Below are 22150 nucleotides of genomic sequence, written 5' to 3'. Positions count from 1 at the left end.
GTGTCAGACACAGACATACTACCATTCTGACGTCTGAAGCCCTTATCTACAGGCCCGAGACCTTTAGGACTATCTGTCTTCAACTCAGAAGGAGTACTACTATAAAGAGAAGAGAGAGCGAGAGAGAGACTACAGGCCTGCTGAGCATATACTGATCAACGTGTCCTAGACCGTACATATGTTTAATATACCTTAATAAAGTGATTTCCTTTCCACTTATTACTAATAGTGGTGAATACATATATGAATACTGATGAATATGATTACAGAAAGACCAAATATAAATTTTGCCCCGACACACACACCATGAGAGTGCATGATCCCCCTTTAAAAAACAGAAAATAAAATACACAAATTCTGATTCAGTTCAGGTGTAGTGACTCTTTTATTTTAAAACAGCTGACAGTATCATTGGACAGTATAATGTGTCACCATGTCTGATAGCTTTTACATGTCTGGTATATAAAAATCCAGAGTGTCACATGGACTTAAGTCACAGGTCTGATCTTCATAACGATGGACATAAGACCAGTATCATATGTTTTCCAATGATACCACACATTTCCAATGGCAAAAATGGTGCCATCACGTCCCCACAGATAAATCCCATTGGGGTTGGCATGATGGCAGGCATTGTACCAAAACGCCCCCAGGAATGATTTAGCGCAGTTCAACTCCTTATGAGCATCCTGGTCTTTGTCAAAGGTGGAGAACTTCTGTTCATTGTTTGTAGCCATGGAGTCACCTGTACACAAACAGAACCATCTGTACAGGCATGTTTTCAATATTCACAACCTTATGAAATCAATACAAAGACAATTTGATTAATACCAATGAAGGTACATGTAAAGACATTTTTGCATATGCATAATCATTAGTCTCATGTATTGCAGTCACAAGCCCTGCATATGCAAAGATGGCATAGTGTGTAATAGCATGGTGTGTATTACGATGTAGAACAGTAATAGTATGGAATGTACTAAGTGTGAAGTATGATCAGTGAATTAAGTTATTTGTTAAGACAATAACTTAACAAATCATTAATACAAATGTAGCTACATTTAAAGATACCTTTACGAACCTTTATGTGCAATGATAAAATACAACCATTAATCTACTACATACAATTACATTTTACAGAGTACTATACACTATTGTCGTACTACACCCTACACTACCACATACGACCATAACTATGCCTTTGCACTCTTCAACATATGTACACTTCAATCCCTCTCCCCTTCTCTATTTCCAAGTCTCTCTCTCTCTCTCTTTCTTTCTCACCTGCTCCTCCATTGATGAAGCCACTAACATGGAGTTTGTACCCTTCAGTTTCAGATTCCACAGAGAAAGAGGAGTATCGGGCATACACAGTTACTCCCTCAAAGTCCTGCAGGTCCACTCTCAGCTCATACTTCCTCTTGAGTGTGAGCTGATAGAGATTCTCTAATCCTGAGGGTGCAGGACATACACATGTTATAAAAGTTATTAATCAAGCTGTAGTGAAAATGCAAACACATTACATAGAAGCAGTGCTACTATTATATGAAAAAAATGTTCACTATCGTTAGTTGTTGAACATACAGTGTATCAGTAGCGAACCGTGACCTTTAAACCTGGGCCCGCTACCCCCCCCCCTCCCCCCCGAAATTTTTTTTTTCCTTTCTTAATAAACTAAATAAAGAAAAACTGAGACGACAGTACAGCTTTAAAAACGCAATAATCAATAATATCTGTACTAGATAACATCTTAAGCAAAATAAGTTTCCAAACAAAATAAGGTTCACAGCTCCGTGGTTCTCGGAAGCGGAATATGTAAACAACGCGCACGAGGACGTCAAAGGGATGAATCGAAACTAGCTAGCGATGGTGCTAACGACAGCTAGCGTCGCCACAGCGGGCGGAAATTATCATACAGTTAAGCCCGCCCACCAAGAGAGAAGATATGATTGGTCAATTTTGCTGTCATTTGAAACTGGTATTGCGCTGAATTATAACTGCCAGGCCCTCTGTAAACGAACAGCGGGCATCACAGTCCTGATAGGGGGAGACACAGGCTCACAGGCTTCCACTCAACCCCTCACCTTCCAACACAGATTGAATAGACACGGGTGAATATTTTATTTGCTTATATTTTTGTAATTGTTTAGATGTCGAATGTCAAACTGTAAGTAGATAAAATAAAATTGGATAATTATATATATAATGCTTTAAGAATATTTTAGGCCCTCTGAGAGGGCGTAGAGGGCCCTGACGGTTCCCCACTGCAGTGTATACAGTAAGTGAATTTGCCCCAAGGATTTTAAAATAATTCTTTAAGTTTAAAACCAATCAAATGACCTTCTTACACATGACTAAATGGCTGTACCACTATAAAAATATAACATTTTTGTTAATGAATATGAATAATTAGTGTTCATTTATTACATATTTTTTTTAAGTTGTATTGCAAACAAGAAGGATTTTATTTACGTCATTGATGTACTGAACTAGCTGTAATTTCTATAATAGAAGTTTTAATATCTGAAAGCACTTCAACAAATGTTTACTTTAACAGTAAAGGACATATAACAACTTTCAGGACCAAGTCAGACAACGACTGACAATGACCACACGTAACACGCAGACTTAAATACATGAACATTATCGAGACTCAAGTGCTACTGTCAGGAATGTCACCTGATAGCCATTTAGGACTCAGCTGTTCCTCATCACCACGCCCACATTCCAGGCATTCATATACACCGTCATCACAACACCTCGTCGCGAAGTATTGCCAACCATGTTGCATACCGAGCGTTATCATACCCTGCTGTTTCTCCTGTGTACCGACCTCTGCCTGTTCCCTCGACCCCGTCTTCTGCCTAGCCCTCAGGTACCGTACGGACTCTGCCTTCACGTTACGACCCCGGACCGGATAGACCACTCTCAACAAACGGCATTAGATCAACTCCGTTTATGCATTAACATCTCGCATTCTCTGGTTGTATCTATCTGCCGAATAAAGAGCACTGTGCTTTTGCATAAGGATCCCTCTCTGTCTCTTCCTAACATTACAGCTACACACAAAGAGACAGGTAAGACGAATAACACGGGCGAACACAAAGAGGGAGGACTCTGGGACAGACTGGGCCTTTCCTGTGTCTTACCTGTGGGTATGTTTTGTAATTTCTTCACATTTTTTATTTATAATAATTTTTTTTGTTTAGCAAGACTATCAAAGGTTGGACAGGTCTGTATTGTATTTCTTATTTATTATCCATTTTGTTCCATTTTACATAGAGCTAATGCTAGTGTGTGAGATGTATCTCTAAATTCTCACCCAGCCAGTATTCTCCATATTTGTTTCCAAAACCGTTCTTGTAGTGTTTCCATGGTCTGTAGAAATTCACACTGCCATCCATTCTCCTCTGAAACACCTAGTGTGAAAGTTGAGTTCTTCATGTCAGTGGAACCACAGACTTGAGGTTTTCTCTTTGAAATTCATTTGTCATGAACAATTTCACACCAGATTGTTTTTGCAAATGTTAGCATTTTTATTTTATTATGATCATATATTGACTTATTTAATTATGCATTACTTTACTGAATAAAAAATAGAATAGGTGATATTACCCATTTTGTCAGCTTTGTGAAATCAAAGTATATATTTTTAAACTATATATTTTCATGTGAAGAGGCAGAATTTATAACAATGATAGTAATAACAAATAATGGTGATTGCTTTCTAATATATGTATAAGATGTGCACTGAGATCAACCCTGTAGTTCCTCTAATGGAGAGAAACATTCTAACATACCGTCCATCTGCCCTCTGAGTTATTTCCCAAACAGCCCATGTCACAGTACACCTGTACAGGTGTTTCACCTGCAGGGTAGATGGTGTACACTCCACTCAGCGTTTGGCCATTAGCATAGACATCAGAGCAGTCTGTTGGAAACAGTTCCTGAGAAATTTGGGTACTTCCCACCAGCAGGGGGAGCACTAGAGCCAGAAATACAATGTTCTGTGGAGAGACATACAGACACACTGAGAAATATAGTAATAGTAAAAAAAACAATGAAACTGATGTGATGTTCAACTACTAACAATAAAACTGCACCCCAAACAATGTATATATTTGTATGCTTCTTCTTCTTTCAGCTTTTCCCGTTTAGGGGTCGCTACAGCAGATCAAACTCCTCCATCTGGCCCTGTCCTGAGTGTCCTCCACTGACACACCAGCCACTCTCATGTCCTCTACCACTGCATCTATAAACCTCCTCTTAGGTCTACCTCTCCTCCTCTTGCCTGGAAGTTCCATCCTCAAGACCCTCCTACCAATATACCTCTCCTCCCTCCTCTGTACATGTCCAAACCATCTCAATCTCGCTTCTCTAACTTTATCTCCAAAACATGCTACATGTGCTGATCCTCTAATAAACTCATTTCTGATGCTATCCTTCCTCGTCACTCCAAATGAGAATCTCAACATCTTCATCTCAGACACCTCCATCTCCCTCACCTGTCTCTTTGTCAGTGCCACTGTCTCCAGTCCATACAACATAGCAGGTCTTACTACTGTCCTATAGATCTTTCCTTTAATTCTAGCAGACACCCTTCTATCACTATATATATATTCGTATGCTCAATAAAATTAAACAGAATTAAAAGTTTCAAGAAAACCTTTAGAACATAAAAATGTGTAACAGGCAATTTAAATGAAGTCAGTGCCAGTTAGAAGTCTAGATTACAAAATGATATAAGACAGATGAAAACAATGAAAACACTGTGACCTACAGTCATTTCAGCCTAACGCAGATATCCACAGTCTGGAAAGCAGTTTTATGCAAACTCGATTGTCTGTTTAACATGAAGGTTCTGGACCTGTGACAAAAATAAAACACAATTAGTTCTATAATATGAATAGTCAAACTGGCGAGTTTCAATAAGGATGTGCTAAAGTCATAAATGGTGCTGCCTGTGAGTCATACTAGCTTACATAAAACAAAAGAAAATTCAGGAATTTTAAAGGTAAAAGTAACTCACCTGTTAGTGTTTCTCTCACCCTGTCCCAAGTGTTCACACTCCCACGCTTTTAAACCTGACCAACAATCAGACCCCTCCTAACTACTGTGTTTGCTTTGGGAAGTTCCTATAAAAGGAAACATCATTGATGGAATGTGGACACCTTTTTGACCCTCTTTTTCAGATCTGGAGTCACTACCTCCATCCACCACCAGAGGTTGCAATCACCAGAGTTTTACAAATCAGCTGTTTTTTGTCAAGGTGAATTAGAATTAGTACTTAACACTAGAGCTCCTGAGAATTCAGGATTCTGAGGACATCACCCCTCCTTCTTCTCCTTCTTGCCAGCAGTTAGCAAAGCCAAACATCCCCCTTTATTATGTTAATTCACAGAGCAAGACTGAGGCAGCAGCCTCACCCAGAAAGTCTCTGCACCCAGAAGTCAAACAGATCACAGATCACAAACAAGCAGAAACACAAATGCTTCTATCAAATGCTTCTAACACAAATATAGATAGATAGATAGATAGATAGATAGATAGATAGTATGAGAAATGTACAAAGAGCAAGATTCAAGCCTGCTGTTTAGATCACAAACAAGCAGAAACACAAATGCTTCTATCAAATGTTTCTAACACAAATATAGATAGATAGATAGATAGATAGATAGATAGATAGATAGATAGATAGAGAGGTAGTATAAGAAATGTACAAAGAGCAAGATTCAAGCCTGCTGTTTAGATCACAAACAAGCATAAACACAAATGCTTCTATCAAATGCTTCTAACACAAATATAGATAGATAGATAGATAGATAGATAGATAGATAGATAGATAGATAGATAGATAGATAGATAGATAGATAGATAGTATAAGAAATGTACAAAGAGCAAGATTCAAGCCTGCTGTTTAGATCACAAACAAGCAGAAACACAAATGCTTCTATCAAATGCTTCTAACACAAATATAGATAGATAGATAGATAGATAGATAGATAGATAGATAGATAGATAGATAGATAGATAGATAGTATAAGAAATGTACAAAGAGCAAGATTCAAGTCTGCAGTTTAGATCACAAACAAGCAGAAACACAAATGCTTCTATCAAATGCTTCTAACACAAATATAGATAGATAGATAGATAGATAGATAGATAGATAGATAGATAGAGAGAGCACATGAATTTGTTTTCCTGTCTTTTCCTCTCCTTTTCCAGCCTGCTGTTTAGATCACAACATTTATCAGTGATGCAGTGATGCAACGCGACCATGCTAATTTTCTCTAGCAATGATGGGATTTCCTATATAACATTAGCATCAAGCTAATTGCGCCATATAATTTCTTAGCTTTTCAAACGCGGAAACAGAAAGTGTTTGATTACAACAAATATTATATAGAAATATACAAAGAGCAAGATTCAAACAATTTTATTTATTTTTATTGTGTGACGGGACTCATTAGAGAAACTGTCGTCTCTACGTGCGATTGAATTGTAACTTTTGAAACACGAGTCTACAAATTTTCTGCCGTTTGTTGTAGTATCGGTAACATACAGTCTGCTTGTAACTTCAACTTTTTCGTGAAGTATCACGTTTGGTGTTTTGGTCATATGAGCTTGGGGGTGAGCCAGCTTGTGCTTTGGCAGGCGTATGAGCTGGGGGTGAGCCGCTTCCACCGCATTACCAAGACAATGGGCGTTAATCCCTTCACAGCAGGGGAGTGGGCTACATGGACCCTACCAAGCCCTGTGAAATTTTTTGCTTCTCTAGGAGCTCTAGTGATGAATTTACCTCCTGAAGTGGTGTAACCTACTCTCTTTGTACAGAGTTCTACATGAACCACTCCTACCACGTACGCAGAGTGTGTACAGATGTTAACTTTCTTGCCTTCCACCCACCTTAGTGCTACAATGACAGCCAAAGACTCAGCCCTCTGTGCTGATTGTACTACCCAGTTTTACCTGAATGTGCTACCCGGAACTCGCCTGCGTCTCCCTGAGCTTCCATTACCACCACAAATCCTGATTCAACACCACCATCTCGACTCCTGAACCTGCACGCATGTTCTCTACCCCAGGGATTGGTTCCATTTAGCTGCATATGCCACCTCAGTTACACACTCATGTGCCGGACCCTGTAACATACCATGCCATATTAATTCCTTCAAGTGAAAACATTAAGTTTTAAAACACAAAACCTTCTGTAGTGTGAACATTTGTAATTTTACAAAAGCCATGACGCTGTGACTGGTTAGAATATATAATTAATGTCTTGTGACTATGTGTGCTGTTTTATTTATTTAAACAAGTTGATGTAATAAATCAGCACCTTACTATCCCCCCCCCCCCCCCTTTTTTTTGAAACACAATAGGGTGTTTCAGAAACATCTAGGGTAATCTGCCTGTGTCTCAAACGCAGCTGGTGGCTGTGAGATGAGGCCAACTTCATAACCACAAAGAAGCTGTTATCTGATCTAAAATTAAGATATGGTCAAGATGATCGCAGCATTCTCTCTCCTGGAACCTGCTCAACATATCACATTACAGTAACTTTGACAAATGACATTGTTTTAATAAACCAAATATTACAAGACTTAGCATAGCTCACACATGGAATATTAGTTATTACCCAATTCTTAGCTATAGTGGCTCTCCTAATCATACCAGTGTCGCTAAGCAGGTGTCAGCCCCACAGGGACCACCACACCCTCAGGCTCCGCTAATATGGGAGAAATACCTGATCCTGTAGCTATTCCTCAAATTCCTCCCCATAATCTGGATTCCCTATTGGTCATAAAACAAATTAACATGCAGTGGGTCGGGTGGCAGGACGCGAGGCTCAGAGTGATCCACAGCTCACAGGCCATGAAGGCAGAGTGGACGTTCCTCGCGGTGCAGGAGTCTGGCTCCAGAAGATGTGAACTGTGGGAGGCCATTCCGTGGAGATCACCAGTCCTAGAGGGCTACATAACACAGTAGCTCCTAGTTTAAAAATGTCTCTTCTGCGGACGTTATCACGTGCAGTCTCTGATATGAGGAAGTTGTGGTTAATGGGCTGCTGGCCACATTGCACAGTCATTGAAACAGCTTTATGCAGACTTTGGTCACAGAATCAGCATCAGGTAAAACACAGTTGATTGCTGACTGAGTTGCTCCTTTGTTTCAACCAGAAATGACAACCTTTTGAGTACAGACAGTGAGGGACAGCATGGGGTCTGCCGCAGCTTTGGTTTGGTGCTGGTACATACGGACTTCTGGACCTCCCTTGTCCAACGGCGTTCTGAGGACACTCCCTCGACCAGCAACACTCCTGCCCACAAAGAAACATCCACCCGACATGCCACAACCACAGTTGCCAGGACAACCCTGACCACCGTTGCCCCTTGCCCGACCCCTCCCTCTTAAACTTGAGTTAAATCTCATTGGTGGGTACTCCCACCCCTGTTGCAGATAGGGAACATATTGAGGAGTCTGGGGCGGGCCCCTGTACGTGTACACTGCCTGCGTACACCCTTTTCTAAACCAGTTAAGGTGTGAGCATTGGGACACCCGGATGTATGCTGCTTGGCTCTAATAACTTGTGGGAGTTGACTTATCCAACCATGTTGTTCAAGTTTTCTTTATTCAGAGCGCGAAGCGAGTCAACAGTAGACAGCATTATGGGTAATCCTGTGTCAAAACATAAACCTACCCGAAGGTGGCAGCATATACAAGGGGACAAGGTATTAACTATTACAACATGCCCCTTTTTAAGTGGTGCTTCAGAGCTCTTCAAATATGTCAACAATGCAGAACATGAGCATGCAACAACAGCAAAAAAAACAAAACAAAAAAAGAAAAATAGAATGTTCCACATTGACTTCAGCTGGCTGGGATTACTCTTAAAGAGTCCACAGTGAGGTGAGTACAAGTACAAAATATTGTGAACATATGCATTACAACAATCATTTTTTTTTTTTTGACAAACATACACTTTTAAGACAGAGGTCCCAGGACATGTCTTACTGTAGGCTAGGTCCTCAGCACCTGCCTTTGTACACAGTGTACACGAAATTGGGGTCTTTTGTGGACTTGGCCTCCCGACCAGATCGCCTCTTTACTGGTGATGGTTTTTCTGGAGGCACTGGTTTCAAGGAGACCGGGATGTTGACTGTAGGGTCATCAGGCATTGCTGCATGTGGAGTGGACTTGGTGGCAGCCTGATTGATCACCTCACCATCAGTGGTGGCAGGTGGGGCATCATCACCACTGTTAGGGAAGCTGAGCTCTGCATGATGGGGTGCCGCTGCTCGTGGCCTGAATGGATATCGAGCCTTGAGGTCACGTTGGTTGCGCCTAAGTCGACTGCCTGTTTGTGTGATGATCCAGTAGGAGTCTGGATGTTTGTCGGCAATGTCTATGTAGCCTGCTTTCCACTCTGATGAGCAGTCCTCGGTGTACCAGATAGGCTGCTGTGGCGTGTAGTGTACCTGTGGGGCATGTTGAGGTTTCAAATGGGCTGCTCTCTTGTCTGTGAAGTTGAGCTTCTGTTCCTCAGTGAGGTGAGTGGAGTCAAGTGGCTGACCGAGCCGAGTGTTTATTCGTCTGTTGAGGAATAACTCGGCTGGCGATGGCAGGTCAGCACTGATTGGGGTGTCGAGATAGGCCAGGATGGCTAGTGTGATGTCATTATCAGTCTTACACTTCTTGAGAATGTTACGCACAGTTTGGATTGCACGTTCGACTCTGCCATTGCTTTGGTGGTGGTAAGGGCTGGTGGTGGTGTGGTGAATCTCAAACAGCTCACAAAACTTCTGGAACTGTTCGGACCGAAAACATGGACCATTGTCAGATATTATCTTCTCAGGTAGGCCGAATCGCCTGAAGTTGTCGTTTAAGCGGGCAGTTACAACATTGGTGGTGCTGCTTCGTAGTGGGTCTATGAAGACATAGCCAGAAAGATAGTCAATGGACACCAGGATAGGCTGGCCTTGGAAGTCCATAAGGTCACAACCCAGAACCTCCATGGGTCTGGTCGTGGATATTTGCCTTTCTGGTGGGCGGGGTTTCTTTGCACCATGTATTTGGCACTGAATGCAGCTATTGACAAGATCAGTGATGTCATCCTGCATCTTTGGCCAGTAAACTGAACGTCGGGCTCGCTGGAGCGTGGCAGATATGCCTTGGTGGCCATCATGTAAGCGCTGTAGCGTGTCTGACCTCATTGTTGATGGGACAATTACTCGGCTACCCTTGATTATGAGGCCGTCAGTGCATGAGAGCTCGTCACGGAAACACCAGTAACATTGTAATGTATCTGGCAGTTCTTGTATACTATCAGGCCACCCATTGCTGATCAGCTGACCTAATCTGCAGAGCACAGGATCACACTTGGTTTCCTCCTGCAAGTTTGCCAGGCGTGTATGCCTTATCCTGAGGACCTGAGCGATGCTGACATCCAAGCCCGGAATTGTCGCGTCTGAGCCAGGTTTGACCAGCCTGGACAATGTGTCAGCCAGAGGGACATGTTTGGCACCAACGTATTTAACATGAATATTGTAAGTGCGGAGTCTCAGAAGCATTCTCTGCAAGCGTGGTGGAGCCAGGCTGATTGGTTTATTGAAAATGGATTCCAGTGGCTTGTGATCAGTGTGAATGTCGACATGTCTTCCAAACACATACACGTGCAGCTTCTCACATGCAAAGAGCACTGCCAAGAGTTCTCTTTCTATGTTGGAATACTCACTCTCAGTTGCGGTCAGTGACTTGCTTAAGAACTTCACTGGGCGTCCATCTTGTAGGAGCACTGCCCCAAGCCCTTTGAGGGATGCATCTGTCTCGATCACCACCTGTTTGAACGGATCAAAATGTGTAAGCTTCATTGCTTGTGAGATCCCTGCTTTGACACTCTCAAACTCGGTTTGCATTTCAGCAGTCCAGGTGTAGCGAACATCTTTTTTCAGGAGGCCACGCATGCTGACTGTTTTCTGGGCCAGATTTGGGATGAAATTGGACAAGAAATTGACTGACCCCAGGAAGCTCTGTAGTTCCTGTTTGTTGTCTGGAGCGCCAAGCTGTAGGATGGCCTTCACCTTTTTGGGGCAAGGTTCCACGCCATCTGGGGAAATGATTCTTCCGAAGTACTCAATTTGTGTCTTTTTCACCTGACACTTGTCCGGGTTGAATTTAATCCCAGCAGCCTTAGCTCGGCTCACTGTCTCAAGAAGGTGGATGTCATGACGCTCTTCTGTGGAGCCCTGGATTTTGACATCATCTGCACAAGGAAATGTGCCTGGGACTCCAGCCAGAGCTTTATCCATTTGGGCACAGAAGATTTCTGATGATACGGATAAGCCAAATGGTAAGCGAACAAAGCAGTATTTCTTAAATGGGGTGTTGAATGCGGTCAATGGCTGACTTTCTGGGCTCAGCTTCTGTGTCCAGTAGCCACTTTTAGCATCGAGGGTTGAGAAGTATTTTCCATTCTTGAATGTGTTTTGGGCATCTTCCCATGAAGCAGTGTAATGAATGTTGCGCACTAAGCATTTGTTTAAATTCTTGGGGTCGAGGCACACCCGGATGTCACCATTCTTTTTTACGACTATCACCAAGTTGTGAACCCAGCTGGTTGTTTCTGGGCATGGGTGTATGATTCCTTCTGCCTCCATGCGATCCAATTCATCCTTGAGCCTGGGTAGTACGCTCACCGGGACCGCACGTGGAGGGAGTTGTACGGGTATGGCACCTGGTGTCAACTCCTGCTCTGCCTCGCCATCAAATAAACCGACTGAACCATCAAACATTTCAGGAAATATGCGTTTCAAATCTTCCAGGGGATCGCCTGTCTCCTTTCCCAGGGGTAAGTGATGTCGCCATTTCCTTTGGAGAGACTCATAGTCCATCTCAGACTCCTCTGTAACATGCACAGCCTCAATATTAATGTTTCTCTGAATGCACACACTGGATATTTGTACAAGTTTGAATTGCTTGCAAAACTCGAGCCCTAGTATAAGCTCTGTACCCTCGTTTGTGAGGATAATTTTGACAGTGCGGGTGATTGCCATGCCATTGCATGTGACTTTTGTTTTGATTTTACCACTGACTGGTATGCTTGCTCCAGTAACACTACGCAGTCGAATGTTAGCGGAAAGTAGGGAGTCCTTTGTGATGTTCAATTTAGGCAAGAATGAAGTCGGCATACATGTTGTCATTGCTCCAGTATCAACCTTTCCTTGTATGCAATGGTCGCCTGTGGTGTGGAAAGTGACATCGGCTATTACCTCACGTGCATGAACATTGGTGGGTTGAACCGTACTTATGTCATAGGCATAGTCACATGCATCTTCCTCTGCACTTAGGTCAGTGTCTGCTACTTGAACTACGTTAGTGGTTTTTACAGATTTGTTAAGCCTACACACTTTTTCAAAGTGTCCTGGTTTTTTGCAGAAGTTGCATTTAACATCTTGAGCTGGACATTTGTCACGAGCATGAATTTGTCCACCACACCATCTGCATTCCCTGTTTGAGTCACCTGTTGCAGGCTTAAACTCACGGTGGGCAGAACGGGGATCAGTCACTGGCTGCTTTGTTTTCGGCTTACCTCCCCGCTGCTGAGATCTGCGCGATGGATCGTGAGAGTATGTTGCATGCACCCGTGTTTCGGTAAAACGTTGCATTGTTGCATCCACAGACTCGTATCGCCGTAACGTGTCCAAGCACGTTTTTACTGTGACTGTTTTTTCTTTAGTCATTAGCTTTCGTTTGCATTCAACATTAGTGCAGCCATGAATTAATTTGTCTACAATGAGGAAATCAGAGCCCTCAGCAAAGTCAGCCTGTTTGTGTAGGTCAAGAATGCGACTGTAAAATGTGGTAGTATTCTCACCAGTGGTCTGCTTTGCATTGTAAAAGTCCTCTCTTGCCTCGCGAAAGTGTGTCGAGTGTGTGAGGATTCCATCAAGGCAGTTTAGCAGCTCATCTACCGTGGTAACTTCACATTCAGGGTCTTCGGCTTGCTTAGCTTCAACAAGCCGTTCAACTTGCACACCAGCCCATATAAATACATGATTTAGCTTCACTTCATCATGTTCCTCGTGGAGGGGGCCATTAACAATTCGTTCGACTTCTTTGCGCCACAAACGGTATTGACTATAAGCATCTCTGGAGTTCCAGTCAACTTGGGTCTGAGGTTTGTAGTGCTGTGCCATGCTTTACTCGTACAGAGATACTTAGCTGGATATTTGGCTTGAAGATACGATAGAGGGTCTATACATACCCCTTCAAAAAGCATTACACATAAGTTTCCATCAAGTTTTCTCCTCGCACTAGCAGCATAGCGTCACAATGTTCAAATCTCGGGGTCACCATGTTCAAGTTTTCTTTATTCAGAGCGCGAAGTGAGTCAACAGTAGACAGCATTATGGGTAATCCTGTGTCAAAATATAAACCTACCAGAAGGTGGCAGCATATACAAGGGGACAAGGTATTAACTATTACAACACATGTGACTTTAGAAATGGCGGATGCTGCATGTACTGGCCATTTAACAGAGTTTTTGTAAGCAAAACTGCAAAACAGTTCAGCTTAAAACATTAAAGTTCATACAATGATAAGTTTTAATCTCAATAAGCTCAACATTTTCAAGTGAAGACAATCACTAAACTCATTGTTTTTCATTTAATATTTGCTGAGCGTCTGACACTGCGCTCCTGCATGCCTATTGGTTAAAACCATCTAATTAGCATACTGTGATTTTTGAACAAACATGGTGGACAATGCGGCTGGTGCGGGAAAACTACACTGTAAATCCAGCATTAAGGTTTTGCGCTGTCTTAACTTCTTGTTATGTTTTAAGTTTCGATTCCCAGACCTGAAGCCATGACTGAGGTGTCCCCGAGCAAGACCCCTAAGCCTCAACTGCTCACCTGAGACAAAATGTAAGTCGCTCTGGACAAAAAAAAAAAGTTAAGTTGGAGGAAATTCTATTAATTATATAATTATTACTAAAAGTATTGTAGTATGCAGTACTTTTATATATATATTTTTTATATATATATATATTTTATTTATATATATATATATATATATATATATCTTAAAAAATAATATTTTCCTAAACTTATATATTTTATTTAAAGCTTTATTTTATTTTTTTTAAGTTAACTGTACTTAAAAATTATATTACATGAACTTAACATTTCTTAGGTAATCGGTTACAGCAAAACTTTTGAGTTTAGTGAACTTGTTGGGTTTTACAGTGCACTTTAACACTAATAATATGAAGGTCCACCGTGACTATGAAAGGAAGAGAAATTTATATGTAAGGGAATGTTAACAGAACACAGGGCACAGGGAAAACACTGTAGGAACTAAAGCAACTAGATAGATAGATAGATAGATAGATTCAACTTTATTGTCATTGCATATGTCACAAGTACAAAGCAACGAAATGCAGTTTGCATCCATCCAGAAGTGCTTATTCAGAATATAAATATGTTAAAAATAGAAATAGAAATGTATATATATACAGGATATGGGTTAGTATACAGATTATGAATGTACTATACAGATGATTTACAGATAAATGTAATATACAGATTATTGAGGTAGTATACGTTATTACAGTAATATACAGAGTATTAAATATATATATTATACAGTCAATATACTATGGTGGACATATGTATGTATATATAAATATGATATATATATGTATATATGTATATTATATACAATGGGGAACTGGTAGTGATGTTTAAAGTGTTCGGTGGTGTTTAATATATCTGTTGGGGTTCAGACCAGTGTTACTGTTGAATTCAGGAGGCAGAGTTCAGGAGTGTGACAGCTTTTGGAAAAAAACTGTTCCGGTACCTGGTGGTCTTAGTCCTGAGGCCCCTGAACTAGCGATACAGAAACAAAACAGAACCTTATTAAATAAACCAGACTGCTAAAAACATGTGTAGCAAGGGAGCATGTCAGTAACCTAAACCGAGGACAAAACTGCTAGACAGGCAGATTCAAACACTAATAATGCATGAACATCTATCATACTTTCATTAATAACCAGACATCAAAACAAACTAAGGGCAAGGAGGCTAGATGAACCAGTAAAAATCCAATACCAACAAAGCTTTTAAACATTTACCTAAACAAACTTATGACCCAACTGACCAGAGTAACAGAGGGAAAAAACACAAGATCACAAACACAATAACCCACGATCAGAACATATAAAACCAGGAACTAAATCCCAGATTTATTTAATGAGATATAAACTAGAAACAGCTGAGATGGCAAATGAGGGCAGAACTATACAATGAATGTATGACAGTGCATCAACGTGCTACCACAGCTCTAACGTCTCCCAAAGCCAATATCTTATCAAAACTTATCTAGTTTAACTTGCCAAATACATCACCGTTTCACTCTGGAATGTCTACGTCACTTACTCACTTCGCTTATCCCGGTGTGTGCGCCATCTATAACCATCTTCACTCAGTCCCTATTAATTTGCAGTTAACCCTTACCGCACGACCTGACTTACTTTTATTGTCTATTTCCCTTTTTCTTGGTCCCTTAACTCCTTTCTTGGTCTTTCCTAGTTTAATTCCTTTAGCAGGATTAGCACGTTTTTTATTTTATTTTATTTTTATTTATTTATTTATTGCCTCTGCTCGCCTGCCTGTCTTCTGTGTGCAGCGTGTTCTAATGTTGTTCACCACTTCCTCTCTGTCAGTCTCTCCAGAGTGCTCAGACTCACTTCCTCATTGGTCACAGTTCTCCCCCCCTGCTTGCTCTCATCTTGTCGAATGACTGAATTTGCACGGGGTCTTTTACACTCTTTATTGGGGGTTTTAACTATTTGGACTGTTCTTGTTTCTACATTAACCACTGAATAGATTCCTTTTACTTCTCCCTGAGTTTTGGTGGCACTCTCCTGTGAGGAGGCTGTGGGCATTACCGAGCCTTGATCATAAGGTGGCACATTTTTCTGACTGTCTGCTATCTTCCTGGCCTGTTCCCCGATAGCCCAAGCCAACAAACTTATATTTTGCATTGCAATGCTAGTTCTCTTTCACAATTGATTATTTTACGGTTTAACTGCGCTCGCTTCAGTCTTTCTACATTCTCATGTTGCTCTTTCAGTTATTCTAATTTGCAGAGAGACTGTGATGATTTATGGTCAATGATGTCACCTAAAGCCACACGGTCGTCGCCTGCCTGTCTTGGTCACCTCATACTTTTAATGTCTTATAACATTAGTTGTATGAATTACTTTACAAGTCACAGTCATTTGTTCCTATAAAGTTTTCCACTCACATAAACCAACACCATAAACCAACCATTTTACATCAAACTTTTACATACGTTTCGCATTTCTTCACCAGCCATTGTTGTTGATAAAAAAACTGATACTCGCCTGCAGTCGTCTTCAACCTTACTTTAATAGATTGAGGGCTCTGTTGACACCGTAAGGTTTACCACCCTCAATCAATTCAGGTTCTTGGTCCGAAACCAGGCGATTTTGGGGGTACCTCAAGTCCCCGGGACGCCTGTGACCCAGCTGACTCGAGAACGCCGCTCGGTCTTACCGTTGCCTCGTCAGGCAAACGGGAGGGTTTGCCACACCCCAGGAAACAAAGAAACACTTATTAGGCCGGTATAGGGACTCCAACCCTGTTTTCATAGGGACTCCAACCCTATATTTTCCTTTTAGGGACTGAAACCCTTTTTCCTTTTTCATATATTTTACCTTTTAAACCAAACCAAAAAAGATAATAAAATTTTTTTTTAAAATTGCTATATAATTTAGCATCGACCAAACACCATTAGTTCATCACAATTTGGTATTATACAAATGTGCAGAAATTTTGTTGTAACAGATATTCTGCTTTACCTTTAATTGAGCCGGCTCGGACGAACTAACAGTATTTTAGAAGACGTGTTCCAAAAATCTCTCTTCCCATCACGTCGGAAGGTCACCAATTGTTGAGGGCTTTAAACTTCTACCTACCACCTTAGCCCAGCGTGTTCGTTTGATGGGAAGGAGATAGCAGGAACCACATACCAAAATTATAGCAATACCAAAAAGGCCTTTATTAAAACAGAGATATATCTCGGGAGAATCTCAGAGACACCAACACTACCTGTGCATCAGAGAATTCTCAAAGAGTATGATTAGACGCAGTCGTTATATACTGTTTTCTCCACCCCTCCGTTCACTCTTCTATACCTTACATGGTAATGTCATCCACATGTACCACACTTCTTCTTTCTGCACCCCCAACACTTTTCCCTAATAGACTTATGGTCCCTGCCGATGGACTGATAGGCCGGAAAGAGGCCACCATCCATGAAGATGCTGTAAATTCATATTTCCTCAACGTCGGCACAATCAGGCCTACACCTGCTTTTTAGGTCTCACTCTACAGTGGGGTTTGCTCAACATCCTCCCCCTAGGGTTCACAGCTCGGACACATCTTAGACAGTGGTTACATTTCGCTTCTACATTAAACAGTGGTTACATTTTACTTCTGTATTATGTTAAAAGAATACTGTATTATGTTAAAAGAATAAACAAAGCATGTGTTAATTGCTAAGCAAAAAACCCCAAATCACAACAGTACCTAATGCAACATAGTAATCACGCCCAGTTAGGTACGATGTAAACCAGTCTAAGACTAAGCCACTAAGGCCTACCCAGCTCTGTAGTCGATCAAGAAGTATTTCGTGATCAACATTGTCAAATGCAGCACTTAGAGAGTTTGCTGGCATCCTTATTCAATCTCAAGTCATTTACTACCTCAACTAGGTCTGTTTCAGTGCTGTGGAGAGCTCTGAAACCAGATTGAAAAGTGTCATTTATCTGATTTACTTTGACATAATCATTCAACTGGATTGACACAATTTTTTCAATGATTTTGCTAAGAAAGGAAAGGTTAGATATAGGTTGATAATTATTGAGAATTGTGGGATCAAGATTTCTGTTCTTTAATAGTGGTTTAACCATTGCAGTTTTTAAAATGTTAGGGAATTCTCCCAGTTGCAGAGACTGATTAATTTAACAATCGTTAGAACTTCATTAACTAATGAGTTCAGAATCTGCTTGAAAAAGCCTGTTGGTAAAGGGTCCAGTTCACAAGTAGAGGATTTGTGACGGGCAGGGAGTGCGAACAAAAAGGAAGCGATCACGCCAAGTCTCAGGGAAAAAGGATGGTTTAATGAAGAAGTGCGCAAACCAAAAACCCGTGAGTAGATCCGAATTAAGGATATTCCTGCCGACGCTGCTTCCTGCCAACGCTGCTTCCTGCCGACGCTGTTGCGAAGCGAATTTTGATTGTTTCTCTAAAGTGTGATAATCTGTTTACGTACTAATCTTTACTTTTTGCCTCCCTAGACAACTATTACAGGTAGTGCTTCCACTATCAAGACAGTTGACTACTCTCTTCGACTGGAAACATCTTCGACATTTCGATATCTTAACCGAAGCTAAGTATTTCATCATGTCTGAGTCGCTTGTTGCTTGTGTTGAGTGTGGCATGTATAGCTACTCTTCTTCCGTCAGTACTGATAATAATAATTTTATTTGTGTGAAGTGTAGGTTAGTTATTAGTATGACGGAGAAGATTTTGCTTTTAGAGGAGCGCATCCGGGCTTTAGAAAGTTCTAGAGAGTTTGTAGCAGCTAGCGTAGCGGCTAGCGCAGCTAGCGTAGATAGCATAGCAGGCCCGGGTTGCACAGCCGTAGCTAGCGAGCCCTCAGCTCCGGCATTAGAGCCCTCACAGCAGGGTGAATGGGTGACGTCTTGGCGGCATAACCGTAGGGCTGAGCACCGTTCTTCTCAGGTTCCCGTGTCGAACAGGTTTGCCCCACTCAGTAATACACCGACTGAGCGACCTGTTAAAAGAGCTCTGGTGATAAGAGACTCACAACTCCGACATGTGAACGTAGCAACTAGTTTAGACACCAGCGGCCATAGTCAAATGTATCCCAGGGGCTAGAGCGCCTGACATCAGGGCTAATTTAAAGGTGCTGGCTAAACGTAAATATTCTAAGATAGTTATACACGTCGGCACCAATGATGTGGGATTGAGACAGTCTGAGATCACCAAGGATAATGTTAAAGAGGTGTGCGAGTTAGCCGTAATATGCTCTGGTCCCATTCCAGTTCGGTGTGGCGCTGAAACCTACAGCAGGTTATGGGCGCTACACCGCTGGATGTCTAAATGGTGCTCAGATAACAAAGTGGGTTATATAGATAATTGGACACATTTTGAGGGCAGGCCTGGCCTTTTGAAGCGAGATGGCATTCACCCCTTTTGGGAGGGTGCTGCTCTCATTTCTCGTAGCATATCTGCTAGGCTTAATAGTGGTAGTGTAGGAGTAGTTAATGGGGATTGACAAACCAGAGCCGAGGCCAGGCAGCAGACAAACAGGCTAAACCGACTGTCTGCGAGCTGCAAAGAGACGTCACCTAGGCCACATCAGATTGAAACTGTGTCTGTTCCTCGAGTACCAAAAAATAATTCTCGTAAAGTTAGTAGACAAAATTTTATCAATATTAAATTCAACTATGCTCCCTCTGAGAGCGGTTTAAATCTGAAAATAGGACTACTAAATATTAGATCCCTGTCATCTAAAGCATTGCTTGTTAATGAAATGATTACCGATCATAATCTATGCATGCTTTGCTTGACGGAAACCTGGACCCGACCAGACGACTATATGGCCCTAAATGAAGCTTCTCCCTCTGGCTATTGTTGGAAAAAAGAAAATTAAAGGCTAATAACTTGATGTGTCAATTTAGTGTTTTTCAGGAAGACTGTGGGAAAGCAGGAGTAAGGAGGCCTCAGTGGCCTTGAGGAGAACAGAAGGGGCCTATTCAGTGCAGGATGTGTAGCAAGCAGTTTTTAGATAACCAGACACACAGGCTGGGAGAAGAGGAGCAGGTGATTTTCCATGGAGAGCAGCCAGGATTGGGGAGTTATCGAAACTTAACAAATCGAAACTTATGGACAGGGAGTATGAAAGAAAGGACATCGCCCAGCACGAGAGGCTTTTTCACTTGGACACTGCTGAGATCCACTTGGGTTAGGTAGATTCCTAGGCAACTAGCACCAGTGCACTGAAGAGTTTGTACCACGAATACTTCTATTATATTGCATTCAATTATATTCTATATAAATCATTTTAAAAGAACTTTTGTTGTCAAGACTTTGCTTGGACCACTCAGTCAAAAACCAGTCGGTTCATCGGGGCGGTGTTGGGGCCCGTCTGGGTCGGAGAAGAAAATTCCCAACAAATTGGTAGCAGAGGATGGTTTTTGGGCTGGAGTCGAATTCTGCAATTAGGACAAGAGAGGAGGTCAATCCGTCCGTGAGGTGACTGAACTAAACCGCGCGGTCTGAAAAAAGGTAAGGAGCCATTCTCTCCTATTGGCTGATGTTACTACGTCATAGGCTAAATTAAAGTTCAGTCACTAAATGGTCGAGGCGAAATACTCTCTGTAAATTTAGTATTGAAATTGTATACGTGTTACAAACTCGATATATAGACAGGAGGATTGCCCTACGACTCATAAAGTCGTGAGGAGGACACCCTGTAACTGCAGTAAACGGTTAAAGAGTAGGCAGCCCATCGGTTCTAAAAGAGAACAGTGGAGGACGCGCTCAGAGAAAGTAGGCAGCCCACGTTCTAAAAAGAACCTTGGTTCTAAAAGAGAACGGTGGAGGACGTGCCCAGAGAAAGAGCAGGTAGCCCACGTTCTTAAAAAGAACTTTGGTTCTAAAAAAAGAACAGTGGAGGACGCGCTCAGGTGACGAGTAGGTAGCCCACGTTCAAAAAAAGGGAACTATTGTTCTAAAAAAGAAAAAAAAATAGGAGAACGGTGGAGAATGCGCTCGGTCACGGTTAAATGAATGAGTAGGTAGCCTGGGATTCCGAGAATAATAGATTATTCAAAGAAATTCCGGAGGACGCGCTCAGCCGGTTTTGGGGGGCCCCCGTGTGTTTTGTTGAAATTGCGTGCGTGATTGGTGAAACTACAGCTGTATCTGTGTATGCGTGTTTGCAAATTTGCAGTGTTGGGTTGGTTTTCATGTACCGTGTGGTTTTATGTTGAATAAAGACCTGTATAAATTGTTTGAGCATACGTGCTATAATAAAACTTGAGAGCCTTTCATTGGGGGACTTACAAACCCACGCCCATAAATCCATGAGCCTCTTATGTGAGGACATTTGAACCCCTGAGTAAATTGCATGAGCCCCCAAGAAAGACGTTCATCATTGTGTACACAAGCACAAGAGAAACATTTCATAAGAGGTTAAAGTGTAAAACAAAAATTATTATATATTTTCATGCATGAAATTATAATTTGGTTTATGACGCTCCGTAAACGTACGATTTAAGTGCTGGAAGTGAAACTCGCGCGAGCTGTGTTGAGCCGGAGTTGTTTGGAGTGTGGAGATATTAACTTGTGTCTGTCTGCCCTTGGGGTGCGCGCTGGCGAATTAAAGCGCTTGCAAACACGACGATAAAGTGATAAAGTTTACTGAATTAATTTGGGGGTATTAAAGTGCTAGTGAGTACAACGAAAAAGTTTTAAAATTTACTGAATCGAAGCAAAAGTAATTTGGAAGTAGTTTAAAAACCGGAGTTATATCATGGATAATATTAAGGGTTTGGAGGATTATTTGGTTGATACTATGGAGAAACGTGCTGTGCCGAGAATGAGGTCTGACACGGTGATGTATGTGAAAAAATGTTTTGAGAAGATGCGATCCGAAGGGTTGTGGCCAGACCCGGACGACCGTGGTGTGTCTCAGGTTGATTGGGAGCAGATCGAGAAGCATTGGGTCACACAGGTTAATAAAGAGAAAAAAAGATTAGAGGCTAGCGGAGCCCTAACTAAGCAAAAGCGTAAAATCCAGCTGGAAGAAGCTGAAACTTATTTGTCGTATGTGAGAACATTTCGGAAAATTTGTCAGAAGATTAATGATAAAGAACGAGTTGAAACCAAAAAGACAGAACCCCCTGTGCCCCCTCCCTATGCAGAAAAAGCGTGTGAACCCAGTGCTCCTCAATGTCCGCGTGCAGCGCTGATGGCGCCTGTGTCTGTGAGTGAAATGAGTGACGTTGATGTGGACGGGGCTTCTGCACGTCCAA

The 22150-nt window shown here is 41.8% G+C and overlaps 1 protein-coding gene and 1 long non-coding RNA gene across 2 annotated transcripts; one reads left to right on the top strand and one right to left on the bottom strand.

Moving 5' to 3' along the window:
- Nucleotides 1-366: 366 nt before the first annotated feature.
- On the bottom strand, nucleotides 367-5276 carry LOC143484008 (microfibril-associated glycoprotein 4-like). Its single transcript, XM_076982422.1, has 6 exons — nucleotides 5030-5276; nucleotides 4781-4867; nucleotides 3801-4007; nucleotides 3323-3419; nucleotides 1285-1452; nucleotides 367-745 (listed from the first exon to the last, which is right to left on the bottom strand). The coding sequence occupies exons 2-6, from the start codon at nucleotides 4784-4786 to the stop codon at nucleotides 489-491; spliced, it is 735 nt and encodes a 244-aa protein (XP_076838537.1). The 5' UTR covers nucleotides 4787-4867; nucleotides 5030-5276; the 3' UTR covers nucleotides 367-488.
- Nucleotides 1720-20810, top strand: LOC143484009 (uncharacterized). The gene is made up of 4 exons (XR_013122522.1): nucleotides 1720-2875; nucleotides 3060-3155; nucleotides 13841-13922; nucleotides 18383-20810. It is a non-coding gene; the product is annotated as an uncharacterized LOC143484009 (long non-coding RNA).
- The last annotated feature ends 1340 nt before the right edge of the window (nucleotides 20811-22150 follow it).

The sequence above is a fragment of the Brachyhypopomus gauderio genome, chromosome 20 (genome assembly GCF_052324685.1).
Source record: "Brachyhypopomus gauderio isolate BG-103 chromosome 20, BGAUD_0.2, whole genome shotgun sequence".
Classification (NCBI taxonomy): domain Eukaryota; kingdom Metazoa; phylum Chordata; class Actinopteri; order Gymnotiformes; family Hypopomidae; genus Brachyhypopomus; species Brachyhypopomus gauderio.
This window is presented reverse-complemented; position numbering and strand designations above follow the sequence as displayed.